This window comes from Cupressus sempervirens, chromosome 11, assembly GCF_028749045.1.
Source record: "Cupressus sempervirens isolate cs-2001-9-10 chromosome 11, ASM2874904v1, whole genome shotgun sequence".
In the NCBI taxonomy this organism is placed as follows: Eukaryota; Viridiplantae; Streptophyta; class Pinopsida; order Cupressales; family Cupressaceae; genus Cupressus; species Cupressus sempervirens.
The window spans coordinates 761196583-761210711 of record NC_143128.1 but is presented as its reverse complement, the minus strand read 5'-3'; the positions used below and the strand labels follow the sequence as shown (position 1 = coordinate 761210711).

The 14129-nt window shown below is 40.1% G+C and overlaps 1 protein-coding gene across 2 annotated transcripts in view; it reads left to right on the top strand.

Moving 5' to 3' along the window:
* The window catches only part of LOC149531832 (kinesin-like protein KIN-14C), a 50070-nt gene that overhangs the window by 15522 nt on the left and 20419 nt on the right, over window positions 1–14129 (top strand). For both annotated transcript variants that reach the window (XM_089811808.1, XM_089811809.1), the window contains 2 exons: window positions 12268–12429; window positions 12562–12770. In XM_089811808.1, the coding sequence (XP_089667934.1) occupies window positions 12268–12429; window positions 12562–12770 (371 nt within the window). The remainder of the gene's footprint in view (window positions 1–12267; window positions 12430–12561; window positions 12771–14129) is intronic.

The window sequence follows — 14129 nt, the reverse complement described above, 5'->3', positions numbered from 1 at the left end:
ATACTCCTTGGTGAGAGCTTTTCGATGAGCTATCACTCGCATTATTCGGAGTTCGATTGCTAATACATTTTAATGCCTGAAGTTTTATTAAAGTAACGTCTAATTTAATTGTAAAATATTAAAGTGTTACTTTAATATTTATTTTATGGTGATGTGTACCCAAGGGAGACATAAGGGGTATTTTAATATATGTTTTATATTACACATCTTTTATCCCACATTGCCCATATGAGTTGAGGGGACCCGTGGGAATAGAATAAAAGGAAGCATTTGTGGCTTCATTTGACAGGTTGAATATGAGAAGAAATTGGTATGTGAGTTGCAGCTCAGTTCTTGGCATTTGAGGACGTCTATCCTCTCTTGTAACATTCTAGATGTCATTCCCTTGGGGTTTGGCCTTTGGAATTCTTTGTTTTTGGCTTCATTATCAGGCAGTTTAGTTGCATTTCCGGCTACAGGCAGATTTGGTATTTTGCTCATATCTTCTTCACTACTTGTCCGACGCTTATGCCGCTTTGAGGAAATGGTATTACGAAGGTAGTGGACTGATTGAAGGACAAAGTATTGCAACAGCAAGTTCGTAAGCATGGGCTGGAGTATTATGACAATATTGCTGAAGTAATTAGTGAGTTGATAAATCTGCCATGTATTTGGTTTTATGAATTCTGAAAATAACATTTTATTAGCAGCAGTTCATTTCCACTTTGCATATTATTGTAGTTCCTTTCTTGTTTATGTTGTATGATACCAATTCCATGCATGAAACACAACAAACAAATAAACGTTTGATTTCCGGAGTTATAAGGGGTTTTAAGAAGTTGAATGCAAACTGTTTGACATAATTCCTTTCAGCAATTTGGTTTAGTTTTTTGGGACATCAAGGGGTGCCCATTACAGTGGTATCAGAGCTATAAGTCCTGCCATCCTGTGGAAGTCTTATAGGGAATTTGGAACAGCCGGATAGAGGGAAAAAGTAAGTAAAAAACACAGGCTAAGCATTTATGTTTGAGCATGCGACAAGGGTCTTATAATTTCCGCGATATCAGAGCAAGACAAAATAGGATTTCAGACTTGCAAAGCAAACAATCTAGTACATCCGTGCAGGGGGACATTGAATTCAACCATACAGACACAGAGGAGATATTCTGTGATCAGGACAATAATATGGGTGATCGAGATGACAGGAATACAGGATTAGGCGGAGGTAGAAATGCTGGTCCAGATCAAGGGGAGGTACTGTTCCGACAGTTACTGGATACATTAGAGCAGGGGCAGCGTATGCAGCAGGAGCAGAATAGGCGAATGGACATGATGTTGCAGCTCATGGCTAGACAGATGGGTGTCAATATTAATCCAGGTGATGCCAACAACAGAAACAATAACAACGAGGGAAACAATAACAACGGGGGAAACAATAACCATGAAGGCCAAGGCAACAACAATGGTCCTGAGAATAACATTAATGGTAATAATGGACACGACAACAATGGGAATGAGGCTGATAACTTTAGACACGTTGCACGCCCAGCACGGACTGTGAGCTCGAGACCTCTTCTACCCACTTTTCCACCCAGAGATCCGGTTCATCCAATAAACGAACCGCAGATTACCGAGTTACAGGATCAGTTCAGGAGGGACTGGGAGGCTAGTGGACCAGAGTTTCAGGCGGATATTTCTCTTAGAGATTATATGGACTTGAGGATGAGACACATGCCTAAAGCAGGAGGGAGGAATCAAAACTTTGAGCTGAGGAAGAAAGTTGGAAAACTTTCTTTACCTTATTATGATGCTTCAGGGAAGATGACTGCACGAGCTTGGGTGCAGAAGGTAGATACATACTTGCAGCTAAATCCTATGCTTGAGGAGGAGGCTATCAAGTATGCGGCTATGCACTTGGATGGCATTGCACATGAATGGTGGCATCATGGCATGGTGACTTTGGGGCATAATCAGATTACATCTTATGAGGAATTCACCAAAACATTGATTGGGAGATTTGACACTAAGGATCCCGAGTTACATTTCAAGGAGCTAGCACAGTTAAAACAGTCAGGTTCTGTGGATGCTTACATTGCCGAGTTTCAGCGCTTGTCTGTACTTGTTACTGATATCTCTCCTAGGAGATTGGTGGTGTTATTTTGTGATGGTCTTGCTGATCCATTACGAGGTTGGGTGAAGGGACATGATCCACTCACGTTAGCTGTAGCAACTAAAAAGGCACGAGATTTAGCCCCTTCGGTATACAAAGGAAAAAACCATTCAACAGATTCTTCCTACCGCAAGGACAAAGACAAAAAATCATTTCAGAAAGAGTATAGCAAACCCAAAGAAGGATCAAAAGGACTAGACAATGAAACCTTGAATGAACTTCGAAAGAAGAAGCTGTGCTTCCATTGTAGAGAGCCTTGGGACTTATCTCATAAATGTTCTCTCAAGGCTAAGGCAAATCAAATGGAGTATTTTTCAGCAGAAGAGTCAGAGTCAGAAGGGGAGGAGCAGCACTCCGATTCAGATGAGGGTAACACTATAGAGGAGAGCAACATTCCTAAGGATGATAGATCGTTGGCACGCTTGACAGGGGCCCAAAAGGCAATCACATTTAAGGTCAGGGGTACTATCCAGGGGCAGAAAGTGATATCTCTTATTGACACTGGGGCTACACATAACTTCATAGATGCACAGTTGGTAGCCAGGAGAGGGTTACAGACAGAGGAGCATGATGGGTTTAGAGTCATGGTGGCTAACGGTGATAAGTTATGCACTCGGAAGATATCTAATCTTCGCATCAGGTTTGGAGATGGCTACGAGTTGGAGGATGAGTTCTATGTTGTGGACATGGGAGATTATGATGTCATCCTCGGCATGACATGGATGGCTTCACTAGTTGAGTTCACACTCAATCTAGCGAAATTGGAGATGAGATTCTAGCATGAGGGGAGAACTGTGGTACTTAGAGGGCTTTCAGATGGAGGTTGCAGAATAGTGTCCTTGAGGAGAATGCAGAGACTTTTTCGTCATAATGACATAGAGTGGGCGGCAGAGTGCCACATTATGCCAACTTCACCAGAGCCACAAGAAAAGAGTCATCCACTAGATGTCCAGAAGATACTCGATAGACACGCTAAAGTATTTAGCGATATTCCTCATGGGGTTCCTCCTGACAGAGGGATGGAACATGTTATTGAGCTCGAGGAGGGAGCCAAACCAGTTATGATTACTCCCTATCGTCATCCTAAGAAACACAAGGATGAGATAGAGAGGGCGATTAAGGATCTGTTGGAGATGGGGCATATCAGGCCCAGTAAGAGCCCTTTTGCTTCAGCAGTAGTATTGGTAAAGAAGAAGGATGGGACGATGCGCATGTGCATCGATTACAGGGCACTGAATAAGAAAACAATTAAAAACAGGTATCCCATTCCTAGGATTGATGCGCTGATTGATGAGTTGCATGGGGCATGCTTCTTCACCAAAATTGATTTGCGATCCGGATACCATCAGATCAGGATGAGAGCAAAGGACATTGAGAAAACAGCCTTCCGATGTCACTATGGCCACTTTGAGTTCATGGTTATGCCATTTGGTCTAACCAATGCACCTGCTACATTTCAAAGTTGTATGAACCAGGTATTCAGGAAGCAGCTGAGGAGATTTGTCTTGATCTTCTTTGATGACATCTTGGTCTTCAGTAAGACCTGGGAGGAGCACTTACATCATCTAGAGGAGGTGTTATCTATTCTGGAGAGAGAGTCATTGTATGCCAAGGAATCTAAATGTGAGTTTGGCATGACTGAGCTCCTTTACTTGGGGCATATCATTAGTGCAGATGGCGTTCGGGTTGATCCCGAAAAGATTAGAGCTATTGTAGAATGGCCTACTCCCACAAACCTTACACAGCTTAAGGGATTCTTTGGTTTATGTGGTTTTTATAGGAGGTTTGTTAAGTGATTCTCACAGATTGCTACACCCTTGACAGATCTTACCAGGAAAGGAGCCTTCGTGTGGACAGGGGCAGCACAGAGGTGTTTTGAGCATTTCAAGCAGGTAATGTCTTCATGTCCAGTTCTAGCTCTACCGGATTTCACGAAGCCTTTTGAGCTTCATTGTGATGCATCTGGTGATGGGATTGGAGCAGTATTGATGCAGGAGAAGCATCCCATTGCATTCGAGAGTAGGAAGCTCCGAGGAGTTGAGAAAAGTTATTCTGTCTATGACCGGGAGATGTTGGCCATAATGCATGCATTGGCCAAATTTCGATCATATTTGGTAGGTGGACGTTTTGTGATCAAGACTGATCACAACAGTATTAAATACTTCATGAGCCAGCGTGATCTTAATGACCGGCAACAAAAATGGGTGACTAAATTGCAGGCTTATGACTTTGACATAGAGTTTGTCAAAGGTAAGAAAAATGTGGTGGCTGATGCCTTATCTCGGAGACCTCACTTATGTGCTCTGGCAGAGATTTCAGGAGATTGGAGAGATCGGATTATAGCAGAGTATGTCGGAGATGCTTGGGCTTCTGGATTGATTTCAGGTACCATACAGGATGATCGCTATGAGGTGATAGATGGATTGATCAGAGTTCAGGACAGGGTTTATTTGATTCCATCATCACATTTGAGAGAGGCGATACTGAAGGCATTTCATGATGCACCCACAGCTGGACATCCGGGGGTCTTGAGGACCTACAGGCAGATCCGAGAGCGGTTTTCATGGAAAGGGCTCAAGGATGATGTTCAGAGGTATGTCAGGGAGTGTGTGGTTTGTCAACAGAATAAGGGAGAACACACATTTCCTGCAGGTTTATTACAGCCCTTGCCCATTCCTGATAGGAAATGGGAAAGTATTTCGATGGACTTCATCACTGGTTTACCACGAGTACAGGGAAGGGATTGCATCTATGTGGTGGTGGACCGCTTGACGAAGTTTGCTCACTTCATTGCTATTCCGTCCACTTACACAGCAGCACAGGTGGCAGAGCTTTTCTTTAAAGAGATATTCAGGTTACATGGGTTGCCCAGATTCATTGTCAGCGACCGGGATAGTAAGTTTATGAGTGTTTTTTGGCAAGAGTTGTTTAGGTTGTGTGGTACAGATCTTACACCTAGCACTAGTTATCATCCGCAAACAGATGGGCAAACAGAGATTGTGAATAAATGGGCGGAAGGATATTTGAGGAACTATGTAACTACACAACAAAAGGCTTGGATCAGATGGTTGCATATGGGAGAGTATTGTTATAACACCACTTATCATATGTCCATCAAGATGACTCCTTTCATGGCACTCTATGGTTATGAAGCACCTAGCTTCATGGATTTAGTTTTGGGGGACAGTAGAGTGCCCAAAGCCAAAAACTTATTGCAGGATAGTCAGGACATCCTGAAAGTGCTCAAAGAGAATATACAACAGGCCCAGAATCAACAGAAATTGTATGCTGATCAGCACCGAATAGAGCGCAGCTTCGAGGTAGGGGATATGGTTTACTTGAGGCTACAACCATATAGACAGTCATCGCTCAAGAAGAGCAGAGCTGAAAAGTTGAAACCTAGATTTTATGGTCCATACAGGGTGATTCGCAAAGTGGGCAAAGTCGACTATGAGCTTGAGCTTCCAGAAGGCAATCGAGTGCACAATGTGTTTCATGTGTCTAGGCTTAAGAAAGCCATTGGTCAGAGTGTAGTGCCTTCTGCAGATTTACCCCCTTTGGATGAGGAGGGGAAGCTTGTGTTAGTACCTGAGGCTATTCTGGATACCAGAGAGAGGAAGCTTAGAAGCAGGATAGTGAAGGAGTATTTGGTCAGATGGAAAGACCTGCCGGAGGAAGATTCTACATGGGAGAGTGAGCAGGTTATTCAGCAGGCTGGACTGAGATTGCTTGAGGACAAGCAATTTCAAGGGGGGCGGACTGTAATGTCCCCATTTTAGCAGTTGACCAAGTGTGTGTGCGTTATCCTTGTTCTACATGGTCCCGAGGGCTAACGAAGGGTTTAATGGGATCTTGGAGTGTTTTGGCCTAGTCATTTCCAGTTTGGGCCAAAACGAAGTTGATTTACTCAGTTTCAGGCATACTTACTATTTTTAGTAAGTCGGCAGGACACAGTGCAGGTCAATTTTGGTGATTGGATTCGATACTCCTCGGTGAGAGCTTTCCGATGAGCTATCATTCGCATTATTCGGAGTTCGATTGCTAATACATTTTAATGCTTGAAGTTTTATTAAAGTAACGTCTAATTTAATTGTAAAATATTAAAGTGTTACTTTAATATTTATTTTATGGTGATGTGTACCCAAGGGAGACATAAGGGGTATTTTAATATATGTTTTATATTACACATCTTTTATCCCACATTGCCCATATGAGTTGAGGGGACCCGTGGGAATAGAATAAAAGGAAGCATTTGTGGCTTCATTTGACAGGTTGAATATGAGAAGAAATTGGTATGTGAGTTGCAGCTCAGTTCTTGGCATTTGAGGACGTCTATCCTCTCTTGTAACATTCTAGACGTCATTCCCTTGGGGTTTGGCCTTTGGAATTCTTTGTTTTTGGCTTCATTATCAGGCAGTTTAGTTGCATTTCTGGCTACAGGCAGATTTGGTATTTTGCTCATATCTTCTTCACTACTTGTCCGACGCTTATGCCGCTTTGAGGGAATGGTATTACGAAGGTAGTGGACTGATTGAAGGACAAAGTATTGCAGCAGCAAGTTCGTAAGCATGGGCTGGAGTATTATGACAATATTGCTGAAGTAATTAGTGAGTTGATAAATCTGCCATGTATTTGGTTTTATGAATTCTGAAAATAACATTTTATTAGCAGCAGTTCATTTCCACTTTGCATATTATTGTAGTTCCTTTCTTGTTTATGTTGTATGATACCAATTCCATGCATGAAACACAACAAACAAATAAACGTTTGATTTTCGGAGTTATAAGGGGTTTTAAGAAGTTGAATGCAAACTGTTTGACATAATTCCTTTCAGCAATTTGGTTTAGTTTTTTGGGACATCCAGGGGTGCCCATTACAGTTTAGATGCTATTTCTTCAACGCATTATCTATTGTTGGCAAATTTCTCCACATAGTATTGTCTAGGTTGACTTTGGGGTCCATCCTTTCAGACTTGGTACTATCTTTGATTTGGTGTGGTTCCTACATCGCCTACGGTGTTTCGTGGATTCCTTGGAGGGTCGCCACAGATATACCTACCTTGCTTATTGTTCCTGAGTGGATATTGCTCGGTCGGACCCCATGGGGAGGTATCATTATTGGATATTGACATCAACCACCTTCCTCCTTATCAATACTCTTTGGATGCCTCGACCCATCAATTACCTCCTCGTTAGGAGCTGAACCAATACATTAGGATGGATATTTATAGACAATACATACTCACTACTTGGGTCAACCTTGGGGGGGTTTGAGTCGAAGAATGGCTTTCTGCACCGAGTACTTTTGGATATTCAGGATGGGGTCATTTCTTGCCACTTCTTATCTTTCCTGCAATTGGTCACATGGACTTTGTATCCCTCTTGGCTCCTTCAAGACTGGTTTTGACAAACTTTGCGTTTAATCCGACTATCACTCACGGAGGGAGGATAGGATCTGCCAGCTGTGTGATATGGGGGTGATTGAGAATCGAGATAGAGACTCATTTCGTTTTCTGCTGCCCCATATACTACAAGATCAGAGGAGGTTCTATTGTTTGTTTAGGGAGATGTTCTATTGTTTGTTCAAAGAGACTCAGTCTCTCCCCTCCTTTGGGTACATGGATCAAAGGTGTCTTGCTCCTTATCTTTAGGAGGTTTTGAGGCTTCATGACTACTCTTTCCAGCAATGTTTCCACATGTGACCACACTAGGATCAGTTTATCACATCATTCTTTACGGTGGTTTCTCCGGTGCAAGCAACACAAACACCTCTCAATCCTCCTTCAGGGACCTCCCAGGTTGTGCATCCTCGCAGTTCCGCCTTACGGTTGTGGCCCTCTTCGACACCTTCCCTCATAGGTTCTTAGCGATGGTTTGGGGTCTCTTCTTTGGTTTTGGACTTATTCCCAATTATTCAGGGCGGCTGGTGAGGCTGTTTGGCTTCGCCTCTCAGTTCCTTGTTTTGTCTTTTTTTGTTGCTCGTGTTCCTTTCCCCGGACACCATTTGATGATCCTGCTATAGGCTTTCCTTTGGCCAGGCTGTTGCAGTCTCTTGGACCCACTCATTGGTCTTTCATTAGACACTAATAAATTTATCTTATCTTATATTATTTGAGTTGGAATCTGTCAGATTTGCTACAGGTTTTTCTTGGAAGGAAGCATAGGTGTCTAGACTCTGACCATATAGTATTTAGCATTTAGCAAAAAATATAATTGCTTTAATCATTCCCATCAAGCAACACTTGAAACAATCTTGATTTCTGCTCCTTTTCTAATTGATTTTGGCTTTGTGCAGATACAACTAAAACCAGAATGTCTACATTAATTTTTGTTTTTGAACAGTAGAGAATTTTATTAACATCCACAATCTAAAGAGGCCATTATAGCGAAAATAACTCAGAACTACAATATATGCCTGATTGATTTTAATTTTGTGTAGATACAATTAAAAATAGAAAATGACTACTTTTTGGTTTTTAATCTGAACGTAGTGTAGGAATGAGGTTGTTAGGTAATGGTGGAGTAACCTGTCCCAACACAAATGAAATTGTAATCTTGAAACATAAAGTGAAGTCTGATTTAGACTGTTTCCTTTCAAAGTTTTCCTTTTTCTTTGTTTGACTGCAGTAATCTCTCAAGAATTTATGTAACTGAAAATTGTCTCTGCTAGTTTTCTTACATTTTCTTTTCAAGCCACGTCTTCATGAGTTGAATCAATTAGGTACCTATTAGATCATGTCTTCCTCCACACTTCTGTCTGAAAATGGAGGCAATTCACCTTCCATGATTGGTTGTAGCATTGATCCTGTTGTCTTTTGACAGAACTAAATTTTGATACTTTGGTTTTCTATCTTGAATTTGGAGTTTTTTCTTTGTAGTATTCTACCTCCTTTCAGACTCTTCATGCTCCAATCTCCAAAGTAGAGAAAGTGATATTTTACACTATTGTACTCTTCTTCATTCATATGAAAGTTCTGCTGTCATTCTTTATGGTTGCTTGTTTAGATGCATGATTATTAAAGATCAAATTATTTGTGCTTTGGTTTATTCTGCTGTAAGCTTTGCACCATTTTCAGGTGATATTCTCTTCTGTGTGTTAACCTTCTGATTTTCCATTCATTGATGGGCTAAACCACTAAAATGGATTTTGTTCTGCACCTGGAGGGGAAATTCCTAAAATGCAAATATTGTTTCTAAGAGTTAACCCTTAAGTTTTATTTTGTTTTTGGAGTTTATTGCTTCTCCACATCAAAATTTGTTTACATTCTTTTTTTCACTCGGTAATAAGGTACTATTTTATTAATAATTGAAAAGAAAAGTACAATGCATAAGTATCCTCAGAAAAAGACATCGAGGTTTCTGCTCTGGGAAGTTTACAAATGAAAGAAGAATTGCCAACCTAACAGGTTGACCCTTTACGGCATGTTAGGAATGTTAATGTCAAAAAACAAAATCCAAAAACCATCCACCCCAACTATTAGCGTTACATGCAAAAACTCGAAGCTGCATTTGAGCCAATGGACCAGCAGAGAGAAAACTCCATAAGAGCCCAAATCTTTGCCAGTATTGCAATTTCATGAACTCTATCTCCAAATTTACATCTTGATTAGACAGGATTGTTGCTGAAAAATCAACATCACAGTGCAGCCCTCTGTACATCTTCAACCACTTGAAACCCAAAACTTCAGAAAATTGGGAGATCATGCTCTAAACCAGCACATTTCATCAAAATAAAATGAACCACCCATGACCAGCAAAAATAAAAAACATAGGAGGCTTCCTCTGTAGGGGTTTTATCCATCATCCTTCAACTGCCTCCAACAAAATTGTTTTTTCATTTTGTTTTTAAATTATCATAACAAAAACATTCCAACAAAATTGTGTTTTCATTTTGTTTTTAAATTATCATAACAAAAACATTTGAGGAAACACAGAAACATCCTGCCTTATCCATGTCATGCAAGGACTTAACAATGGATGTTTCTTTTATGGTCTCTCACCTTAAAGCTCAGAAGGTATAAAACGCCGAATCCTCTCATACATCAAGACATTAACCTTCCACTTGTGTCACTTCTCATCCTCTCTCTGCTTGTGTGGGTTTTGAGCCCGGGCTTGTAAGCAACGCACCATGTCCACTTCATCTTCACAACTCCAGTGTGCCCTGTGTTGCATTGCCTTCACGCCTTCATCAAGCACATGCATGATGACCGGAAGTTTAAACATGTACCAATCTTCCCGCACTTGTTTGAACCTCGTGTGCCGTTGACCCTGAATCTCCACACAAAGGGAACATAATTGTTCCTTCAATTCTCTCAATCCCTAATTTCTTTTCACCTATCCACAATCCCACCTGGAGTGGAGAAACAAAGAATTTCTTCCATTCCAATTCTTTAATGGGCTGGCACCAATTTTGTTATGACGTATCTAACTGTTGGCTTTTGCTCACCTAGCTGGAAAACCCACGCTATGATCATGGAAAAATGTCTATGTTTGTATGATGCCCACTCTTTACTTCAAAGAGCATCTCCCCAACCACTCGCACCACCACCTCTGAGAGGAATTTATGTTTGAAGGCAAACATGCCAGTCAGGCGCTGTTTTGTAGTTCTGCCATAGAAGGGGTTTTGCTGGTTCACTTCAGTCACAGAAAAAGAAGTCTTCATTTTTTTCTTACCAAGCAACACCTACCTCTTCCCTAAGAACTGAGCGGCTTTAAAGCCTAGAATATGAAGTAAAAAGCAGCGAAACCCTCTTTAATGGTGTAGTAATTCATCATTCTCCACTCATTTAATGAGGCACACATTACTAAAAGTACACCCCGTCCCTTAGAGAAAACATTTTATGAATCTCTTTTTAAAACAAATGGATTTGTTATATTTTGGTGTGTGTGAATTTCGGCCCACTAAAATCACCTTTGACAACCAATCTCATGTTTAAAGGTTCCTAGAAGAGCTGCACATTATCCAATTAGTTACTTAATGTTAGACCATCTCCTGCAGGCAAAACTAACTTTGCAAATTCTTCTACCACCACCTCATTAATGTTCAGAGTTAGAGCCTAGTTGGATATTCGGTCAACTTCCTGATTTCCCATTCTTCTGATGTGTATGACTTTGAAATCCTCCAGAGTGGAAAGTTCCTGTCTGATGTTTAGAATGTAGTTTTGGAGATGCCAAGCATCCAGTAAACCTTTAATTACTGCATTGATGATAATATGGGAGTCCCCTTCCACATGAAGCGTGGGCACCCCTAGTTGCTTGGATGCTCTGATGGCTATAGGGCTGCTTCTGCTTCATCCACATTATTTGTTCCGTCCTGTAATCTTTTACCTACTAGAGCAATTAAGTACCCCATTGCATCTCTGATGATAAATCCTGCTCCTAAGGGTCCTGGGTTACCTTCCAAGGCCCCGTCAAAGTTACATTTGTACCATCCCCTATGTGATTTTCCCCAAACTACAGCCTCCTTTAGACCAGCAGAAGAAGCACGATTAACCTTACTGAGCCCATTCACAGGCTCTATTTACATTTTTGTGATCACAGATTTATTATCATTTTGATTCGTAAACAAGATACAATTCTGTTTCCAAGAAAGTTGTCATCTTATTTATGACTTAACGGATAATGGATCATAGGATCCCAAAGGAAGAAATGAGAAGCTCACCTGCACTAAAGCTCAGAAAAGAATTCCCAAAAAGGTTGATACCCACTGGTCTAATATCATGAACAGTCTCTTTTTATTGTTTATCATTTCCTTAAAAGATCTGGACAATCACAAGAGGACAAAAGTCAGAAAACTATCAACATAAAGTAGCCTTTGGGTAACATCAAAACAATTGCAATCTTAAGTTTTCCTGGTAATGTACACCTAATTTTGGATTAAGCACGTTAGATATTGCATTTTCTTTGTAAATTGCTGAATTCTGTTGGCATCTCCAAAACTCATGTTAATGTCTATTTTTTATTTTTTTATGGCACCATAATATAAGTACCTTGTTTTCTTCCACTGAATTTCAATAAATTCCATTATATAGGGAAATACAATATTGATTGCATACATAATGATAAAATATACAATATTTCTAGTGAAACGACATTCTCATTTTGAAATCTGTCTCACAGGTTTGCATTTTTGCTTATGGACAAACTGGCTCTGGTAAAACATATACAATGCTTGGTAAACCTGATGCACCAGAGCAGAAAGGAATAATACCAAGGTCGTTAGAGCAGATTTTCAAAACAAGCCAAGCACTATCTTCACAAGGCTGGACCTTCCGAATGCAGGTTTATTGCTTGATTTCTATTTCCTATATGCATTAAAATTAAAGAGAAGCTCTTTTGTCTATTGGATATGTTTAGATGCAATCTATATGAGAGATGGATTACATTTGAAATCTTTTTACTAAACATTTCCAGGCTTCAATGCTGGAGATATACAATGAAACTATACGCGATCTTCTTGTTACCAACAGAAATGGCAGTTTAGATGGAATCCGTTCTGATGCTAAACAATATGTTATTAGACATGATCAAAATGGCAATAGTTCTGTTTCAGATCTCACTGTTACAGACGTCAACAACTGGAGTGAGGTTTCCTCCCTCCTCCACAAGGCTTCTCAGAGCAGGTATACATTCCAGAACCTGTGATACATAAAATCCTGAAGCATATATTCTTTGTATGCTGCTTACACGTTGAACCTACCAATGCTTATGCTATCTTTGACTTTAACCATATTTTATCTTTTTGTTTATGTGTGTTACAATATCAGTCTGAGAATACTATACCAGAGTCTTGTAAGATACAGTTTCTAATGAAAAAAACTAAATATCATTAAAACAATTTACAAGATTATATCAACACTTGTCAAAGTAGTAATGCTATTATGGATTGCAGAGGACATAATTTTCTTTAATTAAGTACATTTACGAGACAGTTGGATTGTACTTGTGGTAGAATGCAATATTTGCTAGGCTATACTCTATAGAGAGATATTTGACACTGGTCAATAAGACAATGAACTAGTCACATGGCAATTTCTCTGGTTAACCATTTTTCTGGGTATTTTGTGGTAAATTGCAGACGACACTGGTTAATGACTGACCATAAAATTGTTGATTTCTAAATGGATTGTCTTTTTTTTTCAAAGATAAATTGAGGGACTATGTTGGGGCCCTCACCCAAAGCAAAACAAATTTCAATAAATATAACATACTTTAAGGAAAGAAGAGGTTCAACCTTCCAAAGATATTGAAAAAACCTAATATATTGGGATTAAAAAGGTGCCCTATCACCACTGTGCAAAAGCGCCCCCAAAAAGCATCCTTGGTGATCAATAACCAGACTTCATGAAAGAGAATAGTCATCCTAATGCTGAAACTGTCATCCTACCCTTCTGGGAAAAAAGAGATTCCATATTCCATTGACAACACTCACCAACTGTATTCAAAGCTTCCATTAACAATCTTTTTTCTTCCATCTTCCTTTCTCTCCATTTAATGGAGGATACATAATTAGCTTTGGTCTTCTTAGATTCCATTTGATAATTGAATTTCAGTTGAAAGTAGCTAATTTACCTCTTTCTCTTGGATAGCTCAACCTCTGGATTCTCTAAAACTCCAATGATCTGTTACTCAATTCCCTAGGTCACCTTCAAGTTTTTGTCTTCATTTGTTGCTGGAAACAAGGCTCAAAATTCATCCAAACACACAGCCCTTGGAGGTTCCCCGCCATACTTTTTTTCTGTTTCTTTGGTGCCAACTGAAGGAGAAGAAATACACTATGCCAAACAACATCCCTGATTTTACTCGCAAACTCTGTATCTGGGCTGTGAACTTTCCTAATCAATTTCTGCAATCAAACAGTGCAATTACCTAATGCATTAATAGGACACTGCTAATTTGTGTCCCAATTGGTTGCACTGAAGCCTTCTAAGTAGTAGCTCCTAAAAGTTTATAAATTAAACCCATATATCTTGTTGATGTGA